Here is a 21,107-nt window from a genome sequence, read left to right as displayed (position 1 = left end):
AGATCTGACTGTAAATTCAACCCCACATTCCTGCCTACCCCCGATAATCTTTCACCCCCTTGATAATCAAGAATCTATCTAGCCCTGCCTTAAAAATATTCAAAGACTTGCTTCCATGGCCTTCTGAGGAAGACAGTTCCAAAGACTCACGACCCTCAGAGAAAAAAAATTTCCTCATCTCTGTCTTAAGTGAACGACCCCTTATTTTTAAACAGTGACCCCTAGTTCTAGATTCTCCAACAAGAGGAAACATCTTCCAGACATCCACCCTGTCAAGAACCCTCAGAATCTTAAAGGTTTCAGTCAAGTCACTTCTTACTCTTCTAAACTCCAGTGGATACAAGCCTAACCTGTCCAACCTTTCATCATAAGACAACCTGCTCATTCCTGGTATTAGTCTAGTAAATCTTCTCTGAGCTGCTTCTAATGCATTTACATCTATCCTTAAATAAACGACCAGTATTATACACAATACTCCAGAAGTGGACTCACCAATTCCCTGTACAGCTGAAACATAACCACCCTATTTTTGTAATCAGTTCCCCTCCCAATAAACGATAACATTCTATTAGCTTTCTATTAGATGGTTGTGGTTGTTGGAGGCCAATCATCTTAGTTCCAAGACATCACTGCAGTTGTCCCTCAGGGTAGTGTTCTAGGCCCAGCCATCTTCAGCTGCTTCATCAATGACCTTCCTTCTATCATAAGATCAGAAGTGGGGATGTTCACTGATGATTGCACAATGTTCAACACCATTCGCGACTTCTCAGATGCTAAAGCAGTCCATGTCCAAATGCAGCAAGACCTAGACAGTATCCAGGCTTGGGCTGACAAGTGGCAAGTAACATTTGTGCCACACAAGTGTCAGGCAATGACAATCTCCAACAAGGGAGAACCTAACCATCATCCCTTGACATTCAATGGCACTACTATTGCTGAATCTCCTACTATCAACATCCTGGGGGTTACCATTGACCAGAAACTGTACTTGGGTAGCCATATAAATACTGTGGCCAACAAGGTCAGAGGCTAGGAATCGTGGACGAGTGACTCACCTCCTCCCTCCCCAAAGCCTGTCCACCATCTACAAAGCACAAGTCATGAGTGTGATGGAATACTCTCACCTTGCCTGGATGAGTGCAGCTCCAACAACATTCAAGAAGCTTGACACCATCCAGGACAAAGCAGCCTGCTTGATTGGCACCCCTTCCACAAGCATTCACTCCCTCCACCACCGATGCAGTGACAGCAGTGTGTACCAGCTACAAGATGCACTGCAGGAACTCAGCAAGGCTCCTTAAGCAGCACCTGCCAAACCCACGACTACTACCATCTAAAAGGAAAAGGGCAGCAGATACATGGAAGCACCACCACCTGAAAGTTCCCCTCCAAGCCACCAACCATCTTGACTTGGAAATACATCGCCGTTTCTTCACTGTCACTAGGTCAAAATCCTGGAACTCCCTCCCTAATAGCACAGTGAGTGTACCTACATCACATGGACAGCAGCAGTTCAAGAAGGCAGCTCACTACCAGCATCTCAAGGGCAGTTAGGGATGGGCAATAATTGCTGGCCTAGCCAGTGACGCCCACATCCAGTAAATGAATAGAAAAAAAAATTACTTGCTGTACCTGCATACTCACCTTTTGTAATTCATGCACGAGGATACCCAGATCCCTCTGAATCTTAGAGCTCTGCAATGTCTCACCATTTTGATAATAAACTTCTTTTATTGTTCTTCTTGTCAGAATGGACTATTTTGCATTTGTCCACATTAAACTCCATTTTCCAGATCTTTGCCCACTCACTTAACCTATCTATGTCCCTTTGCAGCCTCCATATGTCTTTTATATATCCTCATATGCCATGAGCTTTTATTTTCTGCAATTATCTTTGATGTGGCACGTTATCAAATGCCTTCTGTAAATCTAGATATAGTGCATCCACCGATTTTCCCCTTTATCTACAGCATATGTTACTCCTTCAAAGAACTCCAATAAATTGGTTAAGCATGATTTCCCTTTCACAAAACCATGTTGACACTGCCTGATTGCCTTGAATTTTTCTAAGTGCTCTGCTATAACATCTTTAATAATAGCTTCTAACATTTTCCCAATGACAGATGTTAGGCTAACTGGCCTGTAGTTTCATGCTTTCTGCCTCCATGCCTTTTTGAATAGAGGAGTTACCCATAATTGCCCTTATTTAAGTTTAAAATGCTAGTTTTGGACCCACTTGTTTCTCTCTCTAAATGAATGTAAGATTCAATCATATTATGATCACTACTACCTAGGGGTGCCTTCACTCTGAGGTTATCAATTAATCCTATCTCATTGCTCAGTACTGGTCTGGTATAGCCTGCTCTCTGGTTGGCTCCAGAATGTGTTGTTCTAAGAAACTATCCCAAAAATATTTTATGAACTCTTCATATATGCTACCTTTGCATACCTAATTTTTCCAGTCGATATGTAGGTTAAAATTCCTCCATGATTATTGCTGTACTTTTTTGACAAGCTCCCATTGTCTTTCTTTAATATTCTGTCCTACCATGTAATTACAATTAGGGGGCCTGTACACCACTCCCACAGGTGACTTCTTGACTTTATCATTTCTCATCTCAATCCAAATCACTTCTACATCCTGGTTTCCTGAGCTTAGGTCATCTCTCTCAGGAGCTAATACCATTGTTAATTAACATGGCCACCCCTCCTTTATCTAACTCCCTGCGTCCTTCCTAAATGTCACGTATCCTTCAATATTCATGTCCCAATCTATGTCATCCTGTAGCCATGTCTTTGTAATGGCTATCAGATTGTATTTATTTATTTCTATTTGCATTATCAGTTTATCTGTTTTGTTTTGAATACTATGATACAGAGCATTTAGTTTTGTCCTTATATTATTTTTGCAGTTCCTAGCCCTTTCTGCTGATTTACTCTTAGATTTGTACCCTCTGTCCGTTCCTGTCACTGCCTGTTTATCATTTCCCATATTAATATCTACCTCTCTTGCCTTATCGCTACTCTTTTGGTTTACCACATCTACCCAAAATTTGATCCCTTGCCCTCACAATTCTGTTTAAAAACCTCTCTGTTTCCCTAGTTAGGCGGCTCCTGAGTATACCATCCGAATGGTACAGATCCCAATTTCCCCAATACTGGTGCCAGTGGCCCACAAACTGGAACCTACTTCTCCCAGTCTAGTCTTTGAGCCACGCATTCATTTCTCTAATCTTATTTGTCCTATGCCAATTTGCATGTGGCTCAGGTAATAATCCAGAAATTATTACCTTTGTGGTTCTGCTTCTTAATTTGGTGCCTAGCTCATCATACTGACTTTGCAGAACCTCTTTCCTAGTTCTACCTATGTCATTGGTACCTACATGGACCAGGACAACTGGATCCTCCCCCTCCCATTGCAAGTTCCTCGGTAGCCCTTGGCAAATGTCCTGAACCCTGTCACCAGGCAAGCAACATAGCCATCTGGATTTCTTTCTCCTTGCTACAGAGAGCAGTGTCAATCTCCCTCACTATATTGTCCCCTACTACCACTACATTTCTTTCTGCTCTCGCCAACAGCACCAAACTTGAATGGCTTCCTGTACCACAGTGCTATCGTTCGTCAGCTAATCTACGCTGCAGCCCCCACTCTCATCCAAACGAGCGAAAGAACCTCAGATGCATTGGACAGTTGCAAAGGCTGACACTCCTGCCCTCTGAGTCCCCTTATCTGCCTCAGCTGCAGTCACACCGTGCTGTCCCTGACACCTTCCAAATCAGAAAATCCTAACGGATGTAACTGCCTCCTGATTCAAAGCGTCCAAGTAACTTTCCCTCTCCCTGATGTGTCACATTGTCCATAGCTCAACCTCCAGCTCAATGACTCTTGAACCGAAGTTCCTCAAACTGCAGGTACTTACTACAGACATGCTTGCCTTCGATAACGCTGGTATCCAGGAGCTCCCACGTGCTGCAAATATGACACATTACATGTCCTGCCATATATAATTAATTACTTAATTATTTTATTAAATTATTTATTTTCTTTTATATATTTATTAAGCTTATCACAAATTCCTGTACTATTTTAAACCTTTAGAATAGACCTTGACTACTTACCAGATACTCACCAAACAGCTAGCTTCTTCCCCTGCAATAGAGCAAGAACTTTGTCCTCCAGGGTGAAAGAGTTAGAATAAAGCAGAGGAGTAAAATACTCACCAACCAATCCACTTACCTGGTTCCCTGCGACATCACACTTGATTTTCTCCGAACCTGGTAGGTCCACAGACTAAGACCCAGCAGCGCTGCCTAGCTCTTTTAACTCTCCGGCTCCGTTCTCAGTCTCACCCCTTCTCGTGGTTTAACCCTGAGACTCCAATCTCCACTTTCCCTTCTGAAATGGAAGATAAGGCACTTTGGTGCACAGTGGAAGGATCTTTATTTTGTATTTGATCCTTTATAAGAGGTATCATAACTTACAGTAGGTGTTGCAAGTGAAAGAAATATGCTATGCCCAAATACCAAAATATCTCACCTTGAGCACAAAAAATATTACTTTTTAGAAGTGCTTCCTATTATTATTTGGTTAAAGTGCTTAATAATACTGTTATTCAGGGTTTGAGACCAAAGACTGAATCTTTCAAAATTCAGTTGTTTTCAAATCAGACATAAGATCTTACAAAGCCATTTTGATTGTGACACTGGTTTTCAGAGGCTCTTTTTATGTGGTAGTTCAGTGAATTAAAAACCTGTGTTTATCTGAAAAACTATGGTCTCAAAGACATTGACATATGTAAACAAATGAAAGTTTTTTGCTCTAATGTCTTACATTAATATCATAACTCTTTAAATATACATGTAGAACTTCCCTGATTAATAACACTTATTTAAGAAAATCAGCTTGATGAACTGAATAGATGGTTATTTAAGCTAGACTTGTGGAATAATATACTACTAGTCTGTTTTCTGTGTCTCAGACAATTTGTATCTGTGCTACTATGCTTATTTAATCCCGTAGGCTTCAATATTGCTAACAAGCCTATTATCTGGCACTTTGCCAAATGCCTTTTTAAAGTCAATACATACAACAGCAATACATTTCATTTATGTTCATCAACCGTCTCCATTACATCAAAGACGTCAGTCAGGTCAGACAAACGTAATTTGCCTTTAACAAGTTCATGAAGCTGTTGTATCTTTCTAAGTGAAGATTAATTTTGTCTTGGATTATTGTTTCTAAAAATGTCCTCACCACCAGCGTTAGTTGCTGGGTTTTATCTCCTAACCCCCTTTTTTGAACATATTTGGAATCCCCTGGCACTGCTCACATATCTTGGGAGCATTGGAGGTTTATGGCCAGAGCCTCCACTATCTCCAACCTTACTTCATTCAGCAACCTAGGATTCATGCCATCTGGATTGGGTGGCCTTTCTACTTTGATTACTGCCACCCTTTTAAGTACTTCCTCTTTATCTATTTTTATCCTATCCAATTTCTCCACTACCTTTTGCTTTACTGTAACACTGCCAATATCCTCCCCTTTGACTTCACTTGACAATTTCAACACTTTCGTGGCCAGCCTCCCATCTCCCTCCATCCATAAGCTTGAGCTCATCTCAAACCCTGCTATTTCCTAACTTGTACCAAGCTACATTTGCCCATCCTCTGAGTGCTCCTGGTCGAGCAATGGTTTTACTTGCCAAGTACCTAAGCTCTGGAATTGCCTCCCTAATTCTCCCCACCTCTCTCTTTTTCTTTAAGGAATTTCTTAAATCTACCTTTTTGACCAAGCTTTTGTTCTTCATCCCTAATAATACCACATGTGGCACAATGTCGAATCTTGACTAATATTGCCCTTGCAAAGCTCCTTGGGACATTTTACTAAATTAAAGGTTTGATTAAAAATGCACGCTTTGTCCTTCCAAGAAGACAGGTGCGTTGTACTCGTTTAGTACCTTGGTTATGCCCTCTGCCAAGCACAGGAGAATCTCCAATAATAAAAACAGAAAATGTTGGAAGAACGCAGGTCTGGCACCATCTGTGGAGAGGGCAACACAGTTAGTGTTTCGAGTCATACAGATTTGAAACGTTAACTCTATTTCTCTCTCCACAAATGCTGGCAGGCATTAGTTTTTCCAGCATTTTCTGCTTTTATTTCAGACTTCCAGCATCTGCAGTATTTTAGTTTTATACAGGAGAATCTCCTTTTGGTTCTTAATTTAGCCCATCATTGCTTTGACTATCGTTTTGTTATTTGTATATTTAAAAAACACTTTCATATATTACCTTAGCCAATCCATTCTAGTGCATTCCCTTGGCCCCTCCTATTTTCTTTTTCAGCTCTCCAGTGTACTTTCCTATTCATGTTTGTGATCATATCAAATATAGAGTTATATGAAGTGTAAGAAACAGATGTTAGTGCAATTATTTCCCTTGCACCCTCTCGGCCAAGACCCCGATTTTTCCAAGCATGGCTGTTTCAGTGGGTTCTGATGGCCTTTGCACAACAGTCATCTTCAACCCACTAAATATTGCCATGCTTTTGCACTTAAACAAGTAACAAGTACAAATTAATACTACAGCAGGGTGACCACAAGTCTCGGGGAATTAATTAAGGGGTACTTTGTCACTCAAGTGGGGAAGTATACTCTCTAGGGTGGGGGTGCGGTTCTGGTGGCTCTGTGGTAGCATGGGAGCAAGTCGCTGGGAGGAGAGCTCATGCGCATGCTGAGGTACATACTGCGCATGCGCGAAATTTAATGATTGAGAATACAGGACAAGTAGCGTCCCAGATGCAAACAATCCAGGACAGGGAATAAGCATCTCAAATACCGGACAGTCATGGGAGATCCAGGACATTTGGCCCTAAAGTAAGGTAAAAGGTACGTAAAGAATAAATAGATGACTGATACAAGGGAAATGAAAAGGGGAAGGTCAGACATGCTGATAGCAAATTGCTGAAACCAGACTGAGAGACAAATGGAGATGAGATGGAGAAAACATGGAAGGCAAAGGCCAGGAAAGAAATGACTTAGTATTATCATGGACAGAATGTATTTGCTCTCTCTTACTGCCCGTAATCAGAATTGTTTGTATGAAAAGAGCTGTATCTTTTTTCTATTCATTCATGGGGTGTGCGCATCCCTTGCTAGGCCAGCTTTTATTGCCCATCCTAAATGCTCTTGAGAAGGTGGTGGTGAGCTGCCGCCTTGAACCGCTGCAGCCCATATGGTGTATGTACACCCACAGTGTTGTTAAGGAGGAAGTTCCAGGATTTTGACCCAGCGACAGTGAAGCATCATGATATATTCCCAAGTCAGGGTGGTGACTGGCTTGGAGGGGGACTTCCAGGTGATGGTGTTTCCATGCATTTGCTGCCCTTTTCCTTCTAGCTGATAGTGGCCCTAGGTCTAGAAGGTGCTATCTCAGGAGGCTTTGTGAGTTCCTGCACTGAATCCTGTAGAAGGTACACACTGCTGCCACTGTGTTGGTTTTGGAGGGAGTGAATGTTTATGGATGGGGTGCCAGTCAAGCAGGCTGCTCTGTCCTTGAATGTTGTTGGAGCTGCACCCTTATAGACAATTGGAGAGCATTCCATCACACTTCTGACTTGTGCCTTGTATCTAATGGACAGGTTTTGGGAAGTCAGGAGGTAAGTTGCTCACCACAGGATTCCTAGCCTCTGACCTGGCCTTGTAGCCACAGTAATATGGCTAATCCAGTTCAGTTTCTGGTAAATGGTGATGCCCAGGATGTTGATTGTGGAGCATTCAACGATGGTAATGCCATTGGGTGTCAAAGGATGATGGTTAGATTCTCTCTTGTTGGAGATGGTCATTGCCTGGCACTTGTGTGGCACAAATGTTACTTGCCACTTGTCACCCCAAGCCTGGAAAGTGTCCAGGTCTTGTTGCATTTGGACATGACTGCATCAGTATCTGAGGAGTCACAAATGGTGATGAGCATTGTGCAATCATCAGCGAACATCCTCACTTCTGACCTTATGATGGAAGGAAGGTAATTGATGAAACAGCTGAAGGTGGTTGAACCTAAGACATTACCCTGAGGAACACTGCAGTGATGTCCTGGAACGAAGATGATTGACCTCCAACAACCACAACATCATCTTTTCTGCTAGGTGTGACTCTAACCAGTGGAGCGTTTTCCCCCTTAACCCCATTGACTCCAGTTTTGCTAGGGCTCCTTGATGCTACATTCTGTCAAATGCTGCTTTGATGTCTAGGGCAATCACTCTCACCTTACCTCTGGAGTTCAGCTCTTTTGTCCATGTTTGAACCAAGGCTATAATGAGGTCAAGAGCTGAGATATCCTGGCGGAACCCAGACTGAGCATCAATGAGCAGTTTTTGCTAAGCAAGTGCTGCTTGATATGACACCTCCATCACTTTACTGATGGATCGGGAGTAGACTGATAGGGCGGTAATTGGCCGGGATATTTTTGCCCAGGTTTTTGTGTACAGGGCATACCTGGGCAATTTTTCTACAGTGCCAGGTAGTTGCCATTGTTGTAGTTGTATTGGAACAGCTTGGCTAGGGGTGCATCAGGTTCTGGAGCACAAGTCTTCTGCACTGTCAGCGGAATATTGTCAGGATCATAACCTTGGCAGTATCCAATGCCTTCAACCATTTCTTGATATCATGTGGAGCGAGTCAAATCAAATTTTTTACCCTTGGCGTGTGTATCCCAATTAAGTAATCAGCAGCAAGCTTTTGAGAGTTTAAAATAAAAATAATTTACTCTTGCATATTTACCCCAAATTAACACACCCCCACACACCGTCTCATGCATGCGCATGCACACACACACAAACAGATTGGATACAGATAACGATAGTGGACATTTACAGATTACACAGTACTCCAGCTGCAGCCTCACTAAAGTTCTATACAACTCCAACATGAGCTCCCTACTTTTGTAATCTATGCCTCGATTGATAAAGGCAAATGTCCCATATGCCTTTTTCACCACCCCATTAACCTGGTCCTTCTGCCTTCAGAGATCTATGGACATACACGCCAAGGTCCCTTTGTTCCTCAGAACTTCCTAGTGTCATGCCATTCATTAAATACTTCCTTGTCAAATTACTCCTTCCAAAGTGTATCACCTCATACTTCTCAGGGTTAAATTCCATCTGCCACTTATCTGCCCATTTGACCATCCCTGTAGCCCAAGACACCCAACCTCACTGTTAACCACCCAGCCAATCTTTGTGTCATCTGCAAACTTACTAATCCTACCCCCCACTTGGTCACCTATGTCGTGGCAAGCGTGTAGTTTTTTGAATGGCTTTGATGATTTAAAGTTGAAGTGAGGATCTTGTAAAACAAAGGGTTGGCAGTAGGTTACGAGGTCTCTTGTAGTCGAATATGTAGGAGGCTAGATCTCAGGTGAATTTTGGAACCGAAACATGTTAAGCACTTGGCTGCTCACTGGCAGCTAGCTTCAGAGTCTAGCTCTCAGACTGGCTGGCAACCAATGGTTCTTAAAAGGCAAAGATAACACAGCCTTTCTCTGCAGCTAATAAAAACAAAAGCCTGGCAGCATCTGTGGAGAGAGAAACAGAGTTAATATTTCAAGTCCGTAAGACTCTTTTTCAAAGCTTTTTTCTCTGTAGTTGTTGTCTTGTCAGTGTTTTTCTGCAGTCTGCCCTGTTGTCTTTGATTCTTTAGATAAAACCCGTTATGTCAAGCCCGTTTCAATCACATGACCACTACTGGCATTGCTGAACCAGAATTGTTTGTAAGCCCAGAGCCATCACTATACAATAGGAACTAAATAATCGTCTTTCACACTTATCTGGTGATCTTGTCAGATTTTCTTTGTTGAATTGCAAACATAGTCAATCTAGACTCTGTGTCTCTATGTGGATAGTACCTTCATTATCACCTGGAGACATGGATTCTAGGAGCCCATTGACTATGTGGTATGTCCATTCCAGGGGGAAGGTCCCCACCCAGCGTGACTCAATTAGAACTTTCTGGAGTTTGCTGGTCTGTGTTGAATAAGCAAAGGTCACTTGGCCTGTTGGCAGACATCTTAATAGTTCATCTTAGTCCATTTTAAAGAAATAAAAGACAATTCCGGAAGCTTTGATACAAGCACAATCAATGTTTAAAGTTATGAATATGACATGCCTTTACTGGGCATGACAGTATGTATATTTGTTTGAAATGCCATTTTATTTTCTCCACTTATTTCTGCAATCCTGTGATCAGTGATTTCAACTGAGGCGCAGTTGGCTAGCTGAGACCTCTGGTATTTCATGGCATTTCTTCACATGACAGTCAATAACATCTAGAACACACCCATTTCTAGCAAGGGACATTGGTAGGCACCAGGAATGAGAAACCTTTGGTGTTTGTATGGTTTCAATAACTTCCCTACTTTAGGCATGTAGACACCAAACTATATTAATCATCAATTATCTGTCTGAAATTGGTAAAGATCAGGGATCAACTTTCTAATTTGAATGTCTATATATAACATCACACGATGCATTTGCCTGCACACTTGTATTTTCAAAAGAGGAAGTTGGCCGTATTGATATTCTTGGCAATGTATATGGAAACAAATGTTATTTTAATTTTAAGTCCTCCGCTGTATAAATATCAAAAGTTTGAACATGTTAAATCTCCTCCAAACTCAAATTCGCAATTCTTACTCAAAATGTTGACTTGAAATGACTGCTACATTTTTCAATAGATGTCTACTGGGTGTAACGCCAGGATATACATAGAAAATATGTTTCCAACAGTGCTATATGCAGTACAGTGTCTCAAATCTGGCTGCCCAAAAATTGGAGTTGTCCAAAAATTGGATATTTTTAGAATGTGCCATATACCAATTTTAATTGAGTAAAATAAAAAAAATTACCTGGACAATTCAGATTGGCTTTGTGTTGCACTTGGCTTGTTAACCCCTTCACTGCTTGCATGCAGATGCATTGCCACGCTCTGAGTGATCCTTGACCCCACCTGACCTGGCTTGACCTGAACTGCCTGTGACCCAAACCGCCGGGTCTGAAATCTGGCGCAGTCTTGGTCACGAGGTTGCCAGGTTTTGAGACACTCTACCTGTTGTATTCTTCTTCTTAGGCAGTCTCTTGGGACTGAGGATCACTTTTTTCCACTCCGGGGTTGTGGGTCCTGAGGTGAAAAATCCCAAAGCTAGATCCGCACACTCAGTCACAGGTGGGGCAGGTAGTGTTTCATGAGGTGGGATGCTCGGATTTTGGTACGTTCCTTCCACTGGGTGGGAGGTCTGTAATTACTAGTGGATTTGATAAAGGGCCGTGGAATCAAAAACCTTTGAGAACCACTGGCATAGACTAATTTTTGTAATCTCTTGAGCACAAAAGTTTAAGGGTTAAAGTGCTTAAAATGATTTAAGGATTTGCTAGAGTAGATAGAAACTATTTACTCTAGTATGAGAGTCCAGAAGAGGGTTGGAAAGCGGTGCTTCACCTTAGAATTAGAGCAAGGCTATTCAAGGGTGATATCAGACAGCAGCTAATCTCTCAAGGCACATTAGAAATCTGGAACACTCATTCTGGAACATTCATTCCCCAATCAGCAGTTGAGGCGAGTCCAATTGAAATTTTCAAACCTGAGATTTAAAGATTTTCGTTAGGCAAGGGTATGAGGTTATGGAACCAAAGCTGACAGATGCAGTTGAGATGCAGATCAACCATGATCTAAATGAATGTTAGAATCAGACTGACGTGTGAAATGGCATACTCCTGTGTAACAATAGCCTACTTCTGTGCTATAAAGTCTACATAACCTTGCCTCAGTGGTAACATTCTCATCTCAGCCGTTGGTTCATTGATTCAAACTCCACTGCAGAGATTTAAGTGCTTAACCTAGGCTGATGGTACTGAATATGCTGCAAAGCCTTTTGGGTGAACTGTTTAGAACTGAGTTCTGTCTGCCGTCTCAGGCGGACCTAAAGTATCTGAGGGCACTATTTGAAGAACGGCAAGGAAATCTTTCCAGTGCCCAGACCAACATTTATCCCTCAGCCAACCGTTAATGATTATCTAGTTTTTAATGCAGTTTGTGACACCTTGCATGTTGACTGTCAGTTAACATTCAACATGCATGTTGGTACTAAAGAAATAGTTTCTTTTTTGAACATCAACATTAATGTTTTAAGACATATTCAAGTTCAGTATGGAGTAATGATCAGTGTGCGATAAAGCGACTATGCCTGTCAGGAGTGCAGAAGTCAAGGATACTATTTAAAGTGCAAGTTTGATTAGAGTTGTTCTAACAGAGTCACCTGAAGGCTGCTTATGCAGTTCTGGTAAAATCCTGTTTGGTGAAATGTCAGTTAAAGACTGATATAGTTGCATTGTCAGAAAAGGAAAAATTGACATTTAGCAATATATACGTTAACAGCACTGTGAGTGTTCCTACAATGCATGGGGTAGAATTTTCAGATTGGCGGACCCAGGAGCAGCCGGGGAACAGACCGCCAATCGCAATTTCACGCTGACTGGCGAATTAACAGCAAGCCAGTGTGAAAGGTGCATTGAAAGTCTTAGCGCTGCTGGGCTGGAGGTGTGGGAGGAGGGCGAGCACTGAAGGCAGTGTGGACGTTGCAGAGTGCAGAATCAAAGCTCCCTGAAAGCAGAGAACTGCCTCAGTGAGCTGATGAATTTAAAATCAATAAAAACAGAATTTAAATCTGGAACAAGTGCCCATGTGTCAGAATGAGTCACGCTAACATACAGATGCTGAAAATTCTGGTCAAACATTTTAATCATTTTTTTTAATTAATCTCGGAAACCTATCCCCCCCCTTTAATGAGGTTTCCTCAAAAAGGCAAAGGCCAATTCGTCGGCCTGCTAACCGTAACATTAGGTGGGCAGTGAAAACCTGTCGTCAGTTGCTACTTTAATGGACTTAATTGGCATCCTTATTGTCGTCGGGCGTACTGCTGACTCTCGCACATGCCTGTTGACCGAAATATCGCTCAGCTTCGCACGCTATTTCACACTTGAGTGTGTCGGGTGCATGCCTGCACACCGAGCAAAAAATTCTACCTATGGACTGCAGCAGTTCAAGAAGGCAGCACAGCCTTCTCAAGGGCAATTGGGGATGGGCAACAAATGTTGGGCTAGCCAGCAATGCCCACATCCCATGAATGAACATAAAATGTTTCACTCTTCTGCACTGAGAGATTCTGTGATTTGTTAGTAGCCTAATACACAGGGTGTGTGGTAACTTGCATTAAACCAGGAATGATGTATGATTTCTCTCAATCATCTTGTGCCTCATTAGGTGTTTGTAATAGGGTGTTGTGAAGTTGTCACTACAAACTCAGCTCCTACAATTTTTTGAAACTCTGAGGGTACATTAACTCCACGAATATCTAATCAATTAGGTTAATTGAGAAATGCCATCCCTCCCATTTCAAAATCAGAATTCTAGCCTTACTGAATGCATCTTTTGAGTTCCATATGTTTCAGGCAAGACCATATTGCCAAAGTATGCTTATTATTCATTGTTTGTGTATGCAGAGGGTTCATTGAATGCAGGAAATCAGATTCTGCATTTCACGTGAAAATGAGGATTTAAAGTTTTTTATCAGAAACAGTAGCCTTCAATCAACAAGATTAATTTGTATAGTTGTAAATGTTTTATTTTCTAGGAACTCCAGCCACGCCTGCTACTCCAGCTAATGTAATTCAAAATTTACCTGACGCGTGGGCCTCCATCTCTCAGCTGTCGAACACAGATACAATTGCTGCTGTTGCACAGCTCCTCCAGAGTCCCCAGGGTCAACAGGTATGATATTATTTGCTGATTTTATATAAAGTTGCAGATAACAATTGCAGATCTCTTGACAGAGTAAAAATAGTTTACTTATATTTGGAGACTGTTTCTTTAAGTAATTCACTTTATTATTTCTATATGCCTAATGTATGTACTAAAATATAAATGTTTGTATGTGTTTAGAGGAGGGATCGAGTCATGTGGCGAAGAGCAGTGGGAAACCAGGGGATTGGGAAACCTACAAAGACCAACAGAGGACAACTAAAAAAGAAATAAGGAGGGAGAAGATTAAATATGAGGGTAAACTAGCCAGTAATATAAAAGAAGATTGCAAGAGTTTTTTTAGATATATAAAGGGTAAGAGAGAGGCAAAAGTGGACATTGGGCCGCTGGAAAATGACGCTGGAGAACTAGTAGTGGGGAACAAAGAAATGGCGGAGGAACTGAATAGGTACTTTGCGTCAGTCTTCACAGTGGAAGACGCAAGTGACATCCCCAAAGTTCAAGAGAGTCGGGGGGCAAAGGTGAGTTTGGTGGCCATTACCAAGGAGAAGGTGCTAGGAAAACTGAAAGGTCTGATGGTGGATTAATCACCTGGACCAGATGGATTACACCCCAGAGTTCTGAAGGAGATAGCTGAAGAGATAGTGGAGGCATTAGTGGTGATCTTTCAGGAATCACTGGAGTCAGTGAGGGTCCCAGAGGACTGGAAAATCGCTAATGTAACCCCCCATTTAAGAAGGGAGTGCGGCAAAAGATGGGAAATTACAGGCCAATTAGCCTGACGTCGGTCGCTGGTAAGATTTTAGAGTCCATTATTAAGGATGAGATTTCAGAATACTTGGAAGTGCATGGTAAAATCGGGCAAAGTCAGCGTGGTTTCATCAAGGGGAGGTCATGCCTGAAAAATCTGTTAGAATTCTTTGAGGAGGTAACAGGTAGGTTAGACAAAGGAGAGCCAATGGATGTTATCTACTTGGACTTCCAGAAGGCCTTTGACAAGGTGCCACACAGGGGGCTGCTCAGTAAAATAAGAGCCCATGGTGTTAGAGGCAAGGTACTAGCATGGATAGAAGATTGGCTGTCTGGCAGGAGGCAGAGAGTGGGGATAAGGGGGTCCTTCTCAGGATGGAGTTCCGCAGGGGTCAATGTTGGGACCACAACTTTTCACTTTATACATTAATGATCTAGATGAAGGAACTGAGGGCATCCTGGCTAAGTTTGCAGATGATACAAAGATAGGTGGAGGGACAGGTAGTATTGAGGAGGCGGGGAGGCTGCAGAAGGATTTGGACAGGTTAGGAGAATGGGCAAAGAAGTGGCAGATGGAATACAACGTGGGGAAGTGTGAGGTCATGCACTTTGGTAGGAAGAATAGAGGCATAGACTATTTTCTAAATGGGGAGAGAATTCAGAAATCTGGAGTGCAAAGGGACTTGGGAGTCCTAGTCCAGGAATCTCTTAAGGTTAACTTGCAGGTTGAGTCGGTAGTTAGGAAGGCAAATGCAATGTTGGCCTTTATTTCGAGAGGACTAGAATATAAAAGCAGGGATGTGCTGCTGAGGCTTTATAAGGCTCTGGTCAGACCACATTTAGAATATTGTGAGCAATTTTGGACCCTGTATCTCAGGAAGGATGTGCTGGCCCTGGAGAAGGTCCAGAGGAGTTTAACGAGAGTGATCCCAGGAATGAATGGCTTAAAAAAAGGGGAATGTTTGAGGACTCTGGGTCTATACTCGATGGAGTTTAGAAGGATGAGGGGGGATCTGATTGAAACTTACAGAATACTGAAAGGCCCGGATAGAGTGGACATGGGGAAGATGTTTCCATTAGTGGGAGAGACTAGGACCCGAGAGCACAGCCTCAGAGTAAAGGGAAGACCTTTTAGAACAGAGATGAGGAGAAACTTCTTTAGCCAGAGAGTGATGAATCTATGGAATTCATTGCCACAGAGGGCTGTGGAGTCCAGGTCATTGAGTGTATTTAAGACCGAGATAGATAGGTTCTTGATTGGTAAAGGGTCAAAGGTTACAGGGAGAAGGCGGGAGAATGGGGTTGAGAAACTTATTAGCCATGATTGAATGGTGGAGCAGACTCGATGGGCTGAATGGCCTAATTTCTGCTCCTATGTCTTATGGTCTTATGATGTTACAGCTACATTTAGTTTTATACTTTGTTCCCTATAGTGAAACTACTTGGCATGTTTGGAAATTTGCCCAGACCTAAGGATCAAGCAACAGATTATGCTGAACTTGCAGTTACTAATTAATTGTAGTTCTCTTTCGGTTAAACTATTTTTGCTGATTTACTGCTTGGAGAGAAGATTTTATGCGTGTAATATCAAGATGGCTAAAATTCAAGCAAAGTAAATAATTTATTATGCCCTTGAGGCCAAACCTTGGTTAATGGTTTTGAAAACAAAAAGCAGGATACTGCAGGCGCTGGAAATCTGAAGCAAAAGCTGAAAATGCAAATATCTGGCACCATCTGTGTACGTCAATACTTTGGATGCATACGCTTCTTCAAAACACACTGGGCCATAACCTCCGAGCTCCCTTGCGTTGGATTTGGGGGGTACCCCAAAGATGCACTGGGGAATTCCTCTCAAAAATTTCCAGGTAAGGATTTGTACGGCAATTGCCCAGAAGTGCGCACTTCCTCTGGACAATTGCGGTGTGCTGGGAACCATCCGAAAATGCGGTTTAAATCACCGACTTCAGATGGTTCCACCAACGTTACACCAATAGTTACTCAGAAAAAGTTAGAAGAATTAAAATCTCTTCAAACTTCTGGGTAACTGTGGTGAAGACCCACGCTGACCCCACGGAACTCCCTCAACACGCCTGACCTCCGGCCCCCTCCCACCACCCCAAAAACTTCCAGTCCTTTCCCCACCCAGATCACAAACTGACACACCCTCTTCTCTCTCCACTCTCTCTCTCTCTCAATCTCTCTCTCTCCCCCCCACCCCGGCCAGACCCTGACCTCCCCCCCCACCAGACCTCAACCTCCCCCACTATCTCCAAACCCTATCCGCTTACCTTCTCCACGGCCTATCAGTTTCACTGGCCTCTTAAACTTAGCTGCTTTATTGGAGAAAGTGCCATAAAAAAAGGGTGTGGCCTGCGAGGAGTCTTTTAATGCAGGCTCCAAGCAGCTCTGGCGAATGGAAGGGTCAGCATAATTTTCAAGACCAGATAAGTATGCATTTATTTCTTTCAATTCCTGTGTGCCAGCACTTTCCAACGCACTGTCTCGGTTTATTTTTCCCAGTTTTCACCCTTTTGATGCACTGAAAAAGCAAAATATTGTGACTGTTACTATATTGACCCTAATTTTTTTTTTTGTTTTCTGAGGACTCATTTAGGCTTGAAGAAAATTTAATTGGGTGTGATTATTGTGTATGTGGAAAGTTGTGTTTATATCCTAATTATTGTAAAAATGCAAGGCCTAATCATTGCAAATAATAATTATGAAGGATCCAAGCTTATGGCTTTTCAAAACTTTCTGCACAGTTGTGTACTAACATAATAGGACTTGATTATTAATTTTCGGTTTTCTTCTGAGAGATACACACATGTCCTGCTCCTGGATCTCTTCCAGTGTTGCTCAATAAGGAGCTGTTAATGCAGAAACATGATTGAGTGATTTTCCCTCTAATATTTCAGCTCTTGCTCTTAAGAAGAACATTTAGTGCCTCTACACATTGACCAACTAAGATTCAGGAATTCACAGTATGGAAAGCACTTTTTAATGATGTGTTAGTTCAAATAGGTGCCACCATCTTATCCTGATCACTTAAATCTATGCCACGAAACTGAAACTTTAATATTTCCCATATTCAACAGATTTTATAGTAAAAGTTTGCCCTCAATTTATTTGACTTTATTTCCACTATCATATACATTTGTGCAGATGTTACAGAAGATAAATTATTATTTGTAGTGTGAATTCTATCCTATTTGTAAACAATTACATTGTCATTTCCACTTTGTCTCTAGCTCCAGCAGTTGGTGCAAAGTCTTCAGATGCAGCAGCAGAAACCTCAGCCTTCTCTCCTTCAGGCTCTCGATGCTGGGCTTGTCGTCCAACTACAGGCCCTTACAGCTCAGTTGACAGCAGCTGCAACAGCTAATACACTCAATCCACTTGAACAGCGACTCAATTTTAATAAGGTACTGTGATGGATACAATTATGTTGGAGAGATAATGTAATAAGACATAAGACAGCATGACACTGATCATTGGACACTGCACTGAACGAGTGCTACATTTATAAGTGTCCACTAAATGATTAAAGTATAAAGTGGAGCACTGTGATATTTTACTATGCTTCAGTGTTGCCCTAATAATGGGTTTAATACTTTTTTTTCAAGATATAATGTTGTCTTATTAGTACTTCAACGTGCAAGGCAAAAAATTAGCCATCTCCAAATTCCAGTCCAAGACAAATACGCATTGTTAGCTATTGATCCAATTTCAAACTCATTGATGCAGGCAGCTTTAAGAAAGTTTTCACTGAACCATGAAATCCCCACTTGCAAATTTTAAACTTTTAATTTTTCATTTGTCAATCCCACTAATAAATAAAGAAATGAAGAAGGAGTGAAGTAGGCATCGACATTTTCACAGAAGGTAAATCTGCTTTTAAGAATTGAAACAAGTGCCACTGATATCCTGTCCACTATATAGATGAGACTGAATTCAGGCACCATCTTCAGTTCTTGTTCTCCTACTATCAGTAGAATTTTTTTTAAAGATAGTTCCTCCATTATCACCATCTCTAGTAATATATAGCAGCAAGGTTTTTGCAGGTTTACAGCAGTTTTCTTTTGGGTTGAACATACCACAGTTCTCACACACTGATCTTTATCAATTTATTTGCAGGCGCACACACTTTCTTCAGATGCCTTCAGCATCTGGTTCATGTTTCTTGCTTCAAGGCTGCCATTATATCTCAAGGGAATAGATTCTGCGTACAATCATACAGCACAGAAGGACACCATTTAGCATGCCTGTGTTGACTCTTCTAATGCAAAGCGTTTTATTCCTGGCTACTCTACCAAAACCCTTTATAATTTTGAAAATCTATTAAATCTCCCCATAGATTTCTTTGCACTGAAGGGAACAATCTCAGCTTCTTTGACCTCCATAAATCTGAATTTCTGCACTCTTAGTAAATCTTCTCTCACCCTCTTCAAGACTTCGAATTCCTTTCTCAAGTGTGTTGCCCAGTATTAGAAACAATGCTGTATCTGAGGCCTAACCAGTGATAAAATTTTATCTTTGCTTCCTTGCTTTTGTGCTCTGTTGGTCAGATTTTCATCACTGAGGCGGGACTAATCTGCTGTTGTGATCCTGTCTCCTTCGCCAGGAACAATGGGATTTTCAGGCAGCCATGGCCTTAATTGGCCTGGAGCCAGGGAGGCAAGAGGACTTAGGTGGGTCGGAAGTGGGCTGACTCTGGAGAGGACAGGTTAAAACACCCATCTCTCTTCTTAAAGCACTAACCCAGTTCTTCCAATGGAATCAGCAGCGAAGATTTTGCTGTAATGGGAAGCCCCACAATCCATAGAAATTTAAACCTTCTGATCTTATTGAACACTCCCATTCGCCCTACTCCCTCGCCCGTTATACACTTTATGAACAGAACAATCGAGCCCTATTATAACACTGGAAACTGTCGAATACCCATAACTCTCCCCAAGCAAACAAACTGACTCTTCAAACCAGCTGTATAAATACAGTCAAGCATTTGTAAAAGGCAGTTGGATTGCAGCAAGAGCCCATAACGCTCCCCAAATAAACAAACTGATTTCAGAACTGTTATCTAAAAATATGTGTAGACTTAATGCATAATGCAATGGGAAAAGCTTAAACAGTTAGACATTGATATCATATTCGGCTATACTTTGAATACAGGAAAACGTACTTGACAATTTTATCTATTTAATGAACCTTTTTAATTCACCTGAAGACTTTTCCACATTTACATAGTTGGTGGTTTACTTGACAGCGTGCCAGTTTGCAGAAGTATCAATCTGGCAAACGTTGTTTAATGGGTAGTTATATCTTCCAAATACAGCACTCTCATGACTCACTTTAAGGGACACAGATGCAACTCATGCTGCAGTTCATCATGCTCATGATGAACTATAAAGGAGGCAGAAGTCTGGAAAAACTGGAGTTGGCGGAAATGGCGGAGGATGATCTTTTGAGTGCGGAGTCTGGAGGGGTGATAAGTGAGGACAAGGGGGACCCTATCATGTTTCTGGGTGGGAGGAGAAGGCGTGAGGGCGGATGCGCGGGAGATGGGCCGGTTGAGGGCCCTGTCAACGACCGTGGGTGGAAAACCTTGGTTAAGGAACAAATAGGACATGTCAGAGGACCTGTTTTTGAAGGTAGCATAATCAGAACAGAGGCGAAAGAACTGAGAGAATGGGATGGAGTCCTTACAGGAAGTGGGGTGTGAGGAGCTGTAGTTGAGGTAGCTGTGGGAGTCGGTAGGCTTGTAATGGATATTGGTGGACAGTATATCACCAGAGATTGAGACAGAGAGGTCAAGAAAGGGAAGGGAAGTGTCAGAGATGGACCATGTGAAAAAGACGGTGGGGTGGAGATTTGAAGCAAAATTAATACATTTTTCCAAGTCCCGACGAGAGCACGAAGCAGCACCGAAGTAATCATCGATGTACTGGAGAAAGAGTTGTGGAAGGGGGCTGGAATAGGACTGGAACAAGGAATGTTCCACATACCCCATAAAGAAACAGGCATAGCTGGGGCCCCTGCGGGTACCCGTAGCCTCACCTTTTATTTGGAGGAAGTGAGAGGAGTTGAAGGAAAAATTGTGAGAACAAGTTCAGCCAGACGGCGGAGAGTAGATGGGGATTGTTCGGGCCTCTGTTCGAGGAAGAAGCTAAGGGCCCTCAGACCATCCTGGTGGGGGTTGGAGGAGTAGAGGGATTAGACGTCCATTGTGAAGAGGAAGCGGTTGGGGCCAGGGAACTGGAAATTGTTGATGTGACGTAAGGTGTCAGAGGAATCACGGGTGTAGGTGGGAAGGGACTGGACAAGGGGAGAGAGAAGGGAGTCAAGATAACGAGAAATGAGTTCTGTGGGGCAGGAGCAAGCTGACACGATCGGTCTACCGGGACCACATCTTCCGTTCACCCCCCCCCCCCCACCCCCCCCCCCGCTTTGCAGAACACCTGCGGTCTGTCCGCAAGAATGACCCAAATCTCCCTGTCGCTTGCCATTTTAACACTCCACCCTGCTCTCTTGCCCACGTGTCTGTCCTTGGCCTGC

The 21,107-nt window shown here is 42.4% G+C and overlaps 1 protein-coding gene across 2 annotated transcripts in view; it reads left to right on the top strand.

The window, feature by feature from the left end:
• The window catches only part of scaf8 (SR-related CTD-associated factor 8), a 195,190-nt gene that overhangs the window by 126,021 nt on the left and 48,062 nt on the right, over nt 1–21,107 (top strand). For both annotated transcript variants that reach the window (XM_041217396.1, XM_041217387.1), the window contains 2 exons: nt 13,678–13,814; nt 17,804–17,977. In XM_041217396.1, coding sequence (XP_041073330.1) covers nt 13,678–13,814; nt 17,804–17,977 — 311 coding nt within the window. The remainder of the gene's footprint in view (nt 1–13,677; nt 13,815–17,803; nt 17,978–21,107) is intronic.

The sequence above is a fragment of the Carcharodon carcharias genome, chromosome 2 (assembly GCF_017639515.1).
Source record: "Carcharodon carcharias isolate sCarCar2 chromosome 2, sCarCar2.pri, whole genome shotgun sequence".
Lineage (NCBI taxonomy): Eukaryota > Metazoa > Chordata > Chondrichthyes > Lamniformes > Lamnidae > Carcharodon > Carcharodon carcharias.
This window is presented reverse-complemented; position numbering and strand designations above follow the sequence as displayed.